The sequence below is a fragment of the Ictalurus punctatus genome, chromosome 5 (assembly GCF_001660625.3).
Source record: "Ictalurus punctatus breed USDA103 chromosome 5, Coco_2.0, whole genome shotgun sequence".
NCBI lineage: Eukaryota > Metazoa > Chordata > Actinopteri > Siluriformes > Ictaluridae > Ictalurus > Ictalurus punctatus.
In genome coordinates this window covers 8,412,318-8,427,581 of record NC_030420.2, presented here as the reverse complement: position 1 = coordinate 8,427,581, position 15,264 = coordinate 8,412,318, and the positions used below count along the sequence as shown (strand labels likewise).

Here is a 15,264-nt window from a genome sequence, read left to right as displayed (position 1 = left end):
AGGTCCAAATAACAATGAATAATCAAAGTGAATGGAGTGTTGAATGTTTATAGCTGTTTAATGATCACTAAACCTCAGTGAAAGGAAGAAAGGAAATGCGCACACAGAAAAGCTGCATTAAGGAATACACGGAACTTTTAGCTGCCAACGCATCTGCAACTAATTCGTGTTGTCAGTTTAATTTTGCGAATTTATTTATTTTTTTCCCGACGGCTTACGTTAGCCAAAGCATTGTCTACCATGTCTTTCTCTTTCATTCGCTTGTCATTGCTCTGAAGATTGTATGTACACTGCAATTCCTTCAGACATGGGGAGAAAAACCTGCATAATCATCCACAAACCTCAAATGCGTATGTGTGTGTGTGTGTGTGTATGTGTTTGAAGGAGAAACACACACTTACCAAATGAACATACTTCTCAGTGTCCAAGTCTTTAGCTGCATTAAAAAATAAACAAAAGCCCAAACAATTACTTGGTAAACCAGACGTCAGACACAGAGCCGAAGGTATTACAAAAAACAAAAAAAACAACAACGACGAAATGACAGAATAATTAAAGGAGAGAAATTCAACATGCTAGGCTGAAGGAAAGGTTAATGAGAGAAAACCCGAGAAGTAGTGAGCGTGTGTGTGTTAGCAAGGTCAGGAGAGGAGACACACTGATTGGTAGTGGAGCCAGCTTAATGAGCTTTAGGACCTCACTGTGATTACAAAAGACATTAGCTTTCTCTGGTTTACAAACACATCTTAACAAGAGCACATACTGTACTGACCCTCATTATGAGGCGTCTGTGTGTGCGCACGTGTGTGTGTGTGTGTGTCAGGTGGGTGGGTGGGTTTTTGATTTATATTAATGTGTGTACTAGGGCTTTGACAAATTGCATTTCAGTTTTAATTGCTTATGTCTAGTTCACACCGCGCCGACCGACGCAGACATTCACCAACTTTTAAAAGTTGGCTGTTGGATTTCGAACGTTGGGAACTGTCATGTTCACGCTGCCACAACACACACCAATAAACTTTTTTACGGACAGTCAGACTGGTTTAAAAATGAATGATCCTTTTACCACAATCGAAATCTTACTAGCGTCTTCATGCCTGAACTACTAGTGTCGCTCTTTGCCTGAAAACATGAGGAGTGAAATGAAAGAGGTTGCGGGTGAAGCTAAATTAGCGCACAGGCTTTCATTTCTATGGAGTTTTAAATATTCAAGAATACTGATGTACTTTATTCTAAAAAGGATATTTTCTATCGTTTTGCTTATCGACCTATAATTATCAGCTATAATGTTTTATTCGTGTGTACACATTGACAATACATTTTGAAATGCATTTAATATTCAGTGATATTCATAAAAAGTCCAAATTCACGACATGCCTTGTATTATTATTATTATTTTTTTTTTTAAGTAATAGAAAACCAATCTAAAGAAACTGTATAGGTTTTTAAAAGTAGATCACAAAAGTAAAATCACACATCACTATAAATACTGCGAAAAGTATTGAAAGAGTGAAATTAGTGCTGACAGCCATAATTAAGATACATTAACTGTAATGTTTTTCGTGACGGCTGAAAATGATATGTGCTTAAAAAGCGACAAGTGGTTATGCTGGGGGGGGGGCGCTATAAAACTAAATATTCTAGACGCATCAGTTTGCATAAGGAGTTGTTTTATAAATGCATCATGGAACACTGAATGGGAATTGAATTTGAATTGAATCGTGAGTTGCCTAATGATTCCCATCCTGGCAGCCCTGTGTAATGTAGCATAAATAAGAGACAGATCTCTTGTCTGTTAAAGCAGGTAAAGGAAAATTTAATATGTGAGTCAGCAGAGCGCATCCATCCTTCCATCCTACTGGGCCTAACACACACACACACACACACACACACACAGTCATGGTCATTACCTCTGCCCAGTGTGTTCTCTCTCTTGTCTTTCATGCTCATGGCCAGCGATGCCCCCTCAGGGATCTGTACGGAGCGAGAGTTTAAAGGGTCAGAGTTCAGGAGGGTCAGAGGTATTGTGCTTCCACTCAAGAGGAGCGAAAGCACTCATTAAGCCGAAGAAGTTTACATACTGTGTAATGAGTTAGACAGCCTTTTCACTGAACCGAGACTGCGGGTTTCACTGCACGCATGGACACACACCACACACACACACACACACTTCACAGCTCATTCCCTGTGGCACCTCGCAAGCTAAACAGTCACGCTGCTAAGAGCGGAAAAGGTCGTGACTGTTTGCACACACATTCCGTCTCATTCCCTTTCTCCCTGTGGTCCTTTTTGTCTCGCTTCATGCTGGGACATAGTTTAAGAATAAGGGAATTTGGGAGGGGAAAAGGACACGCACCTGGTAATGAAACACAGTGTTGAGCTTCTTCCTGCCGTCCTCCATTATAGAGGTGTTATCCAGATCCTGAAGTATTCGGCTGCTGCAGCCTGCACCGGGAAACCATTCTGCCGGGCGAAAGAGGAAGCCAAATCATCAGCAAACTCTAAATCCTAACTGTAAAGTCCTAATTCTGACTAAAACTATAACCTTGAACTGTTTACTCTAACCCTAATTTGAAACACAATCCTAGCACCCCAGACTGCAGGTGATTCAGGCCAAATTAAGGGTCAATAGCAAGCGTGCCAAAATTGGGCCAGCTGTAAGCAGCAACAGTTAAAGTTTGCTCGACATTTGAAATCTGGGCCAAAAAAGTCCCAAATGCAAGCGGCAAGCGGCCATATATATATATATATTTATATATATATAAAGACTGTGCGGCATTTCAATTCTGGGCCAAAAGCGCCCCAATTGTAAGTTCTGTGCTAAGTTATGGCATCATCAGGGTTAGTTTGTTTTTGTGTTCTGGTTAGATTGGGATGAATTAATCATTGTCATTCCAAAGCCGTATGAGGGCCAGATGGAAATGTTAAGCATGGGCTCATTTGCTGTCTGGAATAAACCTATTACTCTAATCTTATATCATATTATCACCCTGCTCTGCCTTTCACTACACACACACATTTTGTAGTGGAACTAAAATGGATTTAACTGGCATTCTATGTCACGAATATACACACTAATAACCCATAACAGTGATGTGATGGGTATTATAGTCCACTATTGTTAAAAAGAAATACTGTTCCACAAATAAAACCGCGAAACATGTGATTGCAGAAGTTTTCACCCCCTTTTCAATCAGAAGTTGATCGGTCATGGTCTTCATGATGCTGTTTGTTTAGACGTGTTCCATAACAAACAGGTGTATTTATCTTCAGATCATGTGACACTTTAAACGCACCAACTCCATTTTCTTCCCATTTCAATATTACAAGCTATGACATAAAATCCCAATTAGGTCCATTTCAGCTCCAGGTTGTAATACTATACAATGTTTAAAAGTTTATTGGGGTGAATACTTATGCAAGGCACTCCATATTCACATCTATAATTAATACTAAAGTGACTACTATAAAATTTGGCATCACTACCTGCTATTACTCCTCTGTATTTATTGCTTGAATGTCTTAACATCTCAAAGAATTTATTAATTGACAATCTTAGTCAGATATAAGGATTTGTAACTGACTGATTATGATCATTCTTATTATTATTTATTGTATATATTTTTCTTACCTAATTCGACATCCTCCTCTCGAGGCCACTGGGAGTAGGGCAGATTCTTATAGAAAGCTTCTAAAATCTTCTCCTTCACCTGACAGATGGTGTCTGTGTTCATCACACGCACAGTCACTGAGTCCATCCCGAAGCCTTGGAACGACACGTTAATGTTCTGGAACACACACAAATGAGATTTCGACAAATAATAAACATCTCCAAAATTGCTTTTAAATCAGCAAAAAGCAACTGAGGAAGAACTGAGAGGAGAAGACGTCAGAATGGGATATAATACAAGCCCACGCAGTTATTCGGCTAGCCTCGAGTTATCTTACGTATATTGTGCAATTATTCTAATGAGCCGTCTTGGATTTAAAAAAACCCGAAAAAAGTCTTTCAGGCTGTCAGTACATTAGCAGTACTTAGCTTTAATGTTGAGCCAACGTTGCCATGTCTTTCAGCAACATTCACGGTAAAGCTACAACTGATGTGCCTTAAGGAACATTGTGGATTTGCTGATTAAGCTGCTTTCATCTCATGTTGTGACATCTAAAAGTCGTTTCAGGTTGTGAGAGCTCATTATGATAGTTGCACAATAACACGACATGACTTAAGGCCTGCGATTTCTGACAAGTTCATGATCAGACGCGGTAAGGCAGATGAAAAGACAGCGTGCCAGATATCATATTGAAACACACCAGTGGTTTGGCCTCGATGTTCTCTCTCAGGAGCCATTCTTCGTTCAGCGTGTATCTCGCCTTCCCCGTGATGGCGTCTATCGAGCCTTTGTTAATCTGCTGTTTGATTGCACACAGTAGCAGGAAGAAAGGCTCGCCAACCGTCTCCTGAAAGCAAAAACGTTATGAGAAAACATAAAAATGAACAGCATGTTGTGCGTTAGCTCTTGGGAAAAAAAACCCTCCCAACTGCTCAATTACACTTCTGAGATGTGTCGTATTTGGTGTTTTGAATAAGTCATGAATAAGGAATAAATCATGACAGGGTGTGCTGTTCTAGGAAAATAATAAATGACAGGGTGGTTAATGTTACTGTTACCACCCTGAATGTGATTATTTTACTATAAGAGCACATCCCAGAGTGTTTTATCCCTCTTATACCACAGCAATTTGTCAAAGATTACAGTTTCTAATGTATTAAAGAAAATGCCACATGTTTCATCCATTTATAATTACATTTAACATTGCAGCGCGCCTGCGAGACATATGCAGCTATAAACAGTCACTCCCTCATCAGTGTCTCTTCTTGTTCTCTAGAAGAACTCGATGGTAAATGCACTCGTTGGGCGACTGATTGGAAGGTCGTGAGTTCAAATCCCAGAACCACCAAGCTACCACTGTTGGGCCTTTGAGCATGACACTTAACCCTCGACTGCTCAATTGTATCCTGCCTCAAGAGTACACTGCTGTGGATAAACGCCTCAGGCAAAATGAGGTAAATGTAATAAGACAAAAATACGCAGCTTCTCATGTTATAAAGAAACTGGAAAGAGAAAAGTTATTTGATCTGTGGCGGAAAACTTCCTGACCATTGTAACTATGCTGACGCTGGAGACTCTATAAAGGTTTAATAAATGTCTTCTTACAGAAAGCTTCATATTCCTCTTTGTTAAATAACAACATGTTTATTATTAGTCTTATGTCTAGCGTCCAGCATATAAGTCAGAGCTGCTGTTATAGAATGTTATAGAATGTTAGACCATGGTCTGTCTGAATACTCGATTCTGATTGGCTGGAAGGTGTGCGTTCAAATTGTTGAATTTACAGGTAGTTCTGAATGAATGCGCTGCCTATAAGCGACTGTAACCATAGTAACAGTTACAGGTAAACTCGCACCTTCATTATTAGCAGACGCAGGTAATTCTCACACACACACACACACACACACACACACACACACACACACACACACACACACACACACAATCTCTCTCTCTCTACTGACTATTTACTGTAATTAATTCAAATAAATGTAATCTTAACACACTACTTTGTCTGTGTATATAATTTAGAGCGGGCAGAATTCTAGATTCTAACGACCCGTACACGAAATAACCAACGAAAATTAACCGTTATTTTGATCATTTCAGTCAAATTTTGCACTGCAAACATATCAATGACAGCTTTAACTTGTCAATGCTGGTAAGTGACCCTAGTATAAGCAGAATAATCCATGGCAAGGTGTGCTAGGCAAGTGAAATACTAATATAGAGAATGTTCTGAGATTTACAAGAGATTTTGGACAGCCAAGCCTACACGCCTGGTTAATGGTTCTAGCTTTCTAAATGGATTCTAAAAGGGAAAGCTTTTATTGTAGGGTTCTACTTAAGAACTTTTAAGGCTTTTCCCAGAGCTACAAATCAAATAGGGGCAGTGGTGGCTTGACAGTTAAGGCTCTAGGTTGCTGATCAGATGGTCGAGGGATCAGGCCCCAGCACTGCCAAGCTGCCGCTGTTGGACCCTTGAGCAAGACCCTCTCTGCTCCAGGGGAGCCATATCATGGCTGACCCTGTGCTCTGACCTCAACCTCCTAACATGCTGGGATGTGTGAAGAAAAAAAGAATTTCTCTGTACTATAATGTCTATGTGACCAATAAAGACTCATTAGATAGTGAGCCATTCAGCTGATAAGGCTTTGGTGCTGAATTCAACTTTTTTTTTTTTTTTTACTTTGGCCGACATATTGAGAATTGGGTTTCAAAGCCCCTAGATTTTAACTGGGGTATAAATAGTATTTATTCTCGCCCTCTTACTTTGAGGTAGCTGTACATGCAGATTGACATCCAGTTAGTGAGCATCTTCTCCACCACGGACTCCGTGCGCCGCAGCATCAGCTTTGGGTTCTTGGAGGCGGACGCATCGATCAAATCCACCAGCAGCTCCTTCATGATGCTGGTGTAGTATTCCAGTTTGCCGTGGAGGGCGATAGTGAGTAGTGAGGCCAGATTACATCTGGACAGATGGACACATCAAAAGATAGAGGAGAGAAGGACGGTGGGGAAAAAAAATTAAGACAGTTGATATAGAAGAGAAACGGCTGAAGCTCTTCTATTTACAGGAAGAGGCGTGAGTACTGGAGTGCGTAGGCACAGATGACTTTGGGGGTTGTGTCAGTACAATGCTTCTTTCACATGTATGAGTGAGTGTGTGTGTGTGTGTGTGTGTGTGCGCGTCGACCCACAAAACCGGGGGATGTGGTTGAATCCGGAGACTCTTTCAGCAGATTCCAAAGCTCCTAATTACATGTGAATATAATGCTGAGACAGCCATGAAGTCTCTGATGTACCCCAGAATAAACCTCCCAGCATGCAACAGGGTATTGCAGTATTACAAAAAAGTCTGAGACCACTACCACAAACTATTTTTAGTTCAGGATTTCGAACACAAATACAGTGCTCGTCCTCTTTGCGACTTCTTATTCAAGATCACATCGATTTATAAGAAATCCTCGAGTCGATGTAATAAAATGAATAATGTAACTCTGTCAGCTTGTTAAATTCCTGTCAGTCAAACCAAATGTGTCAAGTCAACGTTGACATTTAGGCACTTGATGAAAAGATTACATGATTACAAAAGCCTATTAACTGTTTCATGGACCACATGAATATTAAGCAGGGATGAAAATGCCAACCAAGCGCCATAGACAATCCTTTGGCATCTATTGTAGTATATTCTCAGATGTGGGTATTAAAATATATATATATATATAGTTGTGGTTCTGACATTTGGGGGTTACCTGTCTCGGACAGCGAAGTCCTTCTGCTGTTCCAGCGCATGAACGAAGGTGATGAGGAAGTGCTTGTTATTGAGGAGCGTGGAGAACATAGTGATTCCCTCCTCTACATTGGGCCTGGTGGTACTGGAGGGCTGAGAGAGGGAAAAGAAGCAAGACAGTGAAAAATAAGTAGGACAAAGGATCTTGAATCAAACCACTGATAATTGGGTAACAAGGCATTGAAAGAAAAAAAAAGACAGACTTTTAAAAACCGCAAGGTTTTGCAACATCATTTTTGACTCATACAGTATATAGGCGGATAAACGATGACACATAACCCTTATAATAATGTCTCATTTATCTACTGTGCAGAAGCAGTCACTTTACACAATACACTCAGTAAATCCAGCTTAATAAGTAAGGTTGTTGCTGCATTGTACAGTTTCCTGATGGTGTTCTGTTTAAAGAGCAATGCTTTGCTCTAGTACATGTCATTTACTGACTCATCAATTCAAAAAAAAAAAAAAACTAATTCAATCTTTTTTTCCTTACAGAAGATAAGCTTGTATCTGTACCTGACAATCTCCTGTTTGATCTGTGCTTTACAGCAGGATGGTCCAATATGGTAAAAATGTCCAATATCATGGTAACCTTGCATAGGTGGCAGTATTTGAAAAGATTCTACTCCAACCCTCATGTTTAGTCGAGGTGTTTTCTGTGTCTGTGTAAGTCTGTAATATGTTTATTTGACGGGGCGCACGGTGGCTTAGTTTGCCGCACACCTCCGGGGTTGCTGATTTGAATCCCCGCGCTTCGGGGGTTTCCTCCCCCAGTCCAAAGACATGTGTTGTAGGCTGTTTGCATCTCTAAATTGTCCTTAGTCTGTGAATGGGTGTGTGGATATGTGTACGATTGTGCCCTGCGATGGGTTGCCACCCCGTCCTTGTGCCCCGAGTTCGCTGGGATAATCTCCAGACTCCCCACGACCCTGAGTAGCATACAGTGGTACGGAAAATGGATGTATGGATAGATGTGTATTTGATGATCTTCACAAACGAAACAGCTCAGATTTCCAAAGATTAACTTTCCAACAACAACCAAAGAAGAAAGAAATGTTACAGAAGAGTGTTTGTAAAAAGAAATGTCAGTAAAAAGTACCATATTAACATAATAGAGCACTTAAAATAATGCTGGCTGTCAGGCTTTACCTGCAAAAACAGTGACGGTCAAGGTCTCCAGAAGAACTGTGACAGGTTCTTCAAGATACTTAGAAAAACAATGTTCTCATGAACCTGTATGAAGTGTACCTGAGATTACGGATGCATTTTTAAAAGCTTAGTTTCGTTTTTATTTAATGCTGTTTAATGTTGTCTACTACTATAGTAGATTTTTTATACAGAAAATGCATAAGTTTTGTGAAGGCATCTTTGCTTTATAACATTTCTTTACATTTGTCTAAGACCTTTTTACGGTACTGAATACATCTGCTTAGTTTTGGCTCAATTCCTACTTCCTTTTTCCCCTAGCTATTATTATTTATTCTAGTCAATCGCTGGCACTTGTATCATTGTCTGCTTTTTAGTTGAAAGGACCTTGAAACACTAAGCCGAAATGAAAGAACAAGCGTCGACTGAAGCGGACATACTGTAAGATCACTTCCTGTTGCCTGAATGATGTTGCATTCTGTGAAAAGTTGTGCTCTAACATGCTGCAGTAAAGTCTACAATGGATAGCCGACATGCACGTACATTCTCTTCCGGCGTAAAAAGAAATACACACCAGGAGGTATCGGTAATTGTAATTAAATGAAGGAAAAACTAAAACCTGGGTGGCATGCTGGTGTCGTCTTACAGCTCTAGAGCTCCTGGTTAGAAGTTTACTGTCTGTGGGTTACTGTCTATGTGGAATTCTGCATTCCAAAAACATGCATGCAGTTGGAGCGGTTATGCTAAATTGCCCCTAGGTGAAAATGAGACCGGCTGTATTTCCACCTACCACCAAGTGTTCCCGGGACCCTGGCCAAGATAAAGTGCTTACTGAATATATGCCCCAAATCGTATACTATTGAGGTAAATAATACACCAACTACTAGTATCTTTATCTATAGTGATGTACTATTTTAACATACTACTTTATGTATTTATGTACATACATATTACTGTATGTACACTATTTTGGATTTGGGACCAGAGTGTCACTGAGGGGAGACAGTGGAACTGAGTACCTGGGGCTCTCAAGAGGCTTGGACTAAAAATTAGCATTTTCAAGAGACAGAATGGAGGACCATCTGAAAATATACAAGTGATGCTTGAAAAGACAACTCTCGATAGCAGCTTGGCATGCCACAGAATGTTTATAGCTAATAAATGAATCCATCCAGCCATCCATTTTCCATACCGCTTATCCTACACAGGGTCATGGGGGAGCTAGGAACCTATCCCATTGTACTCTAGGGACACCCTGGATGGAATGCCAACCCATCTAAGTGCACAATCGCACACACATTCACAAACTACAGACAATTTTGAAATTCCAATCAGCCGACAACTCATGTCTTTGGACTGGGGAAGGAAACCGGAGTACCTAGAGGAAACCCGCAAAGCACAGGGAGAACATATAAACTCCACACACACTGGGTGGATGATAGATTTGAACCCCGGAGGTGCGAGGCAAACGTACTAGCCACTAACCCCCCCAAATTAATGAATAGGAGAGAAATATGTATGACACTGAAAGATGACCACAGCCAAAAAAAGCTCAACTGTTAATAGTCTGAATTGTTTTGGCTCTGTTTGACCCAGCAATCAGACCTGGCGCAAGAACAGCCTCAGTGTTTAGCTGAGCCGTAATGAAGCAGTCCCCATAGAGGCTTTCCATATGCTCCTCATAAAAATAGAGAGGCTGGAAGGGGAGTGGGAGAGACAAAGACAAATGTGTACGTGACGAGTTATGTTCGCTGATGCGAGAGAAAAAAAGCAGCGTGCGATTCCTTTGAAGACGATTGGCTGTGTGAAACACTTCATCACTGTTACTGACGGAAACAAACCCCCCCCCCCCCCCCCCCCCCAGCTCCTGACCTCAAATCGGTGTTTAACACACACATGCATGCATGGATTCACACACAAACACACACACACACACACACACACACACACACAAGTTGCATATAGATGCGTTCATTAATCATAGCATAATGGAATGCCGTGTCAAAAGACAAGCTCTTTTTCATTATTTCCGGAGATAACTTTGGGAGCATGTGCCCCTTTTCACAGAAACCCAGAATACTGCAGATTCAGCAGCATTCATCCCGTCTACGTGTGTGTGTGTGTGTGTGTGTGTGTGTGTGTGTGGGTATGTAATGTATGTTTGTGTGCTTTACCTGCCAATCCTTCAGCAGAGGGTGGGTTTCAGGTAAGGCTCTTGGTCCCAGAGCATCATTTTCATACACCGGCTGAACCAGACTCCTCTCATAGTCTGAACACATCTACACACACACACAAGAATATAATGAGAATTGGATTAGATCAAATTGTAACAAGATTTTCTTGAGTAATAGCTTAATGTGTTTTTAGAGATTTGCAATGCTTTGTAATAGGATTGAAGGGCAAGAGTGCAGGAATAATGACAGGAGAAAAAGAGATGGAGGAGAGGAAGAGATGGAACAGGGGATAGTGGAGGAGAGAAGCGCTGAAGGATTGTGTTGCAAGGAGATTAGACTCCCAGTAGGCCATCTTGGGGAAAAGGAGCTGAGGTCAGTATAAAAGTATTTGTTTCTGTTCATACTACTTTTCACCACACACACACACACACACACACACACACACACACACACACACACACACACACACACATACACACACACCCTTTTTCCATCCCATTACAAAACATTAGCCACTGCACCCTTATCCTACTTACAACCATGCAGGCAAGGTCACTGTGCGTGTGTGTGTGTGTGTGTGTGTGTGTGTGTGTGTGTGTGTGTGTGTGTGTGTGGTTTGGTTTCCTTGTCTACGTGCCCACTATTGTTCACACAATTGGGATGGAAATTGTAATGCTAGTGGTTTTTCAACACAGAGAAAAAAGACATAGTTTGTCTCTCTGGGCTGAAAACATTAACTGTCTGACAAAACACACACACGCGCACACACACACATGCGCGCGCACACACACACACACACACACACACACCTAAAACGATCAAATCTATAACTGTAAACTATAATTATATGACAACTAAAATCTATAACTGTAAACTATCTTCACTGCAACTATAAAAACAATAATGATAAAACTATAACTATAAAATATACTACAACTATAAATCTATAACTATAAACTAACTGTATACCACACTACAACTATAAAAAAACTATAAATCTATAACTATAAACTAACTGTATACCACACTACAACTATAAAAAAACCTATAAATCTATAACTATAAACTAACTGTATACCACACTACAACTATAAAAAAAACCTATAAATCTATAACTATAAACTAACTGTATACCACACTACAACTATAAAAAAACCTATAAATCTATAACTATAAACAAACTGTATACCACACTACAACTATAAAAAAAACCTATAAATCTATAATTATAAACTAACTGTATACCACACTACAACTATAAAAAAAACTCTAACAACTATACCTATATTAAAAATTTAAAGCTGTAACTATAAATTATAACTATACCACAACTATAAATATATAACTATAAACTATGTACGACAACTATAAAGATGATCACTTTAGATGATGTAAACTATAGCTATACTACAGTTTAAAGAAAAAATATAATGGCATGCTACACTATTAAAAAAATATTAAAAATATAGCCATATCAAATACAAGTTATACATTTAAACTATGTTGTACTACAACTTTAAAAATTCTAAACTATAACTATTCTACAACTATAAAACCTATAACTCTATGATCCTTTACAACAATAAAAACTATAACTATACTGCAACCATACATCTATAACAATAAACTATAACTATACTGCAACTATAAATCTATAAATATAAACTATAACGATACAACCACAAAGATGATAAACTATAACTATACTACAAATATAAATCTATAACTATAAACTATAGCAATACTACAACTATAAAGATAATAAACTATAACTATACTACAACTATACATCTATAACAATAAACCATATACTACAACTATAAATCTATGACAATAAACTATAACTATACTGCAACTCTAAATCTAAAACTCCAAATCTATAAATATAAACCATAACTATACTACAACTATAAATCTATAACTATATAAGATATACACCCCCAATTCCGAAAAAGTTGGGACAGTATGGAAAATGCTAATAAAAACAAAGAGGAGTGATTTGTAAATGTACTTTGATTTCTATTTAAACAAAAACGTATAAAGACAAGGTATTTGATGTTTTACATAATCAACAGCATAGTTAGTTTGTTTTTGAAGATAACCGTTTATTTTGAAATAGATGCATGCAACATGTTCCAAAAAAGTTGGGACAGGGGCAATCTAGGACTAATAGCGATGTGACGAGTTGAAATAAGAAGGTGATGTGAAACAGGTGAGACAATCAACTAATCATAGTATATAAGGAGCCTCCGAAAAAGGCATAGTCCTTCAAGAACAAGGATGGGTCGAGGCTCACCAATTTGCCAACAGATGCATCAGTGAATAATCCAACACTTTGAGAACAACATTACCTAAAGACAAATTGGTACGATTTTAGGCATTTCACCTTCTACAGTGCACAATATAATTAAAAGATTCAAAGAATCCGGTCAAATCTCAGTGCGTAAAGGGCAATGCTGAAAAACACTTCTGAATGCGTGTTATCTCCGATCCCTCAAACGTCTCTGTCTTAAAAAACGGCATGAGTTTGTAATGGATATCCTGACATGGGCTCGGGAATACTTTGGTAAACCTTTGTCAGTCGACATCATTCGCCGCTGCATCCACAGATGTAAGTTAAGGTTTTACTGTGCACAGCAGAAGCCAAACATAAACATGTACAGAAGTGCCACTGACTTCTCTGGGCTCGGTCTCATCTGAGATGGACAGTAGCACAGTGGAACCGTATTTTGTGGTCCGACGAGTCAACATTTCAAATAGTTTTTGGACAAAACAGCCGTTGTGTTCCCCGGGCCAAAGAGGAAAAGGACCATCCAAGCTGATATCAGCGTCAGGTCCAAAAGCCAGCGTCCGTCATGGTATGGGGTTGTGTGAGTGCCCATGGCATGGGTAACCTGCACATCTGTGAGGGCACTATTAATGTAGAAAGATATGTACACATTTTAGAGGAACATATGCTCCCATCCAGAGCAGGGCAACGCCGAACCACATTCTGCCCGGATTACAAGCGAATGGTTGCGTAAGCAGAGAGTGCGGGTGATAGCATGGCCTGCCTGCAGTCCTGACCTGTCTCCGATTGAGAATGTGTGGCTGAAAACTGCATAATGGCTGAAAGTGGAAAAATTTCGCTTGCTAAACGTAGCCAGCAGGTGTCTTTACTCAGCGCCCAAATGCTTAATAAGTGTTATTAAAAGAAAAGGTGATGTTACAGAGTAGCAAACATTCAACTGTCCCAACTTTTGGAGTGTGTTGCAGTAATCAGATTTGAAATGAGTGTATATTTTCACAAATAAATTAACTTCACAAAGTAAAACATCAAAAAAACTCGTTTTTTTTTTTGCATTTGCCATACTGTCCCAACTTTTTCAGAATTGGGGTTGTATACTACAACTATACAGATGAAGCTAATGAAGATAAACTATAACTGTATTACAGCTATCAAACCTATAGCTATATACTATACTACAACTATGAAAAAAACCCCAACAACCTATAACTACATTAAAATGTAAAAGCTATAACTATAAACTGTAACTAAAGTAAACTACACTAACCTATAAAACTTTGCCCCCCCAAATATACACACACCGCCATGGTGTTTGTCATTACCTTAGGGAAAAAGGTGCGAGTAACGAACTGCTTGTACTCAAGGAAGGGAATGCCTTGGCTGCGGTTTAGCTCTTTAGTCAGGTCAGTCATATCCGTCTGGAGTTCGGCAAATCCTGTCACACATAGACACACCTACATTACACACACATCTACCAATATCCATCCACATCCTTTTACATTTTGATATATTAAATATAGACGAGCACACATTGTATACACGTATCCTAAAGGTACACAATCTCAATATTTCCATGACATGAGATAGTTAGATGATACCAGGCAAATACAAATACAAAAAACCTTGTATAATGTATATGGCATGAATATACACAACTGGTGCATGAACACACTTCTGGCAGTAGATCAGGGTTGAAATACACCCCATAATTACACTCACACATACACACCCACACACATGTACACAAAGGTTTCACATTACCTCTAATTTTATGTGACATAAAGTTTATGGAATTCTACTTGACACTTTTTCGATCCCCTGGAGTTAAAAAACACTTCACGGAACAATTTTCATGTATAGGATGTTCATATACAGACACCTCGTGTATAGATTGATCTCGGTTTACTCTGTCACACTGTGTTTAGTATGAATTCATTCTATGAGCTATAACATTCATTTAGATTAAATGTTTAAAAAAAGGAATACCCCAGCTTTTTTTTTTTTTGTAACCCCATCTATATGTGCAATACTTCCTGTACTGTGAAAAAGCTCAATTTTAACATGTTTTGACAGACATTAGAATAAATAAATAAATGGAAACATGGTTTTCCATTCTCAGTGTCTGTTATAGTCGCACATACACTTCAGATGTTGTGGGTGAAGAATAGGTTAAAAAAAAAAAACCTGGAATATTCCTTTAAGACGTTGTTTTTATAGTTTGTCGTTCATGTCAGTAAAGAGTCTGTAAATTTA

General features: G+C 39.1%; 1 protein-coding gene across 1 annotated transcript in view; it reads right to left on the bottom strand.

Moving 5' to 3' along the window:
- The window catches only part of plxnd1 (plexin D1), a 113,879-nt gene that overhangs the window by 13,119 nt on the left and 85,496 nt on the right, over positions 1-15,264 (bottom strand). Inside the window, exons 22-30 of the mRNA XM_017467847.3 lie at positions 14,334-14,446; positions 10,725-10,829; positions 7,367-7,497; positions 6,384-6,582; positions 4,312-4,458; positions 3,632-3,788; positions 2,357-2,463; positions 1,911-1,974; positions 402-436 (exon numbers count right to left, since the gene is read on the bottom strand). Coding sequence (XP_017323336.1) covers positions 402-436; positions 1,911-1,974; positions 2,357-2,463; positions 3,632-3,788; positions 4,312-4,458; positions 6,384-6,582; positions 7,367-7,497; positions 10,725-10,829; positions 14,334-14,446 — 1,058 coding nt within the window. The remainder of the gene's footprint in view (positions 1-401; positions 437-1,910; positions 1,975-2,356; positions 2,464-3,631; positions 3,789-4,311; positions 4,459-6,383; positions 6,583-7,366; positions 7,498-10,724; positions 10,830-14,333; positions 14,447-15,264) is intronic.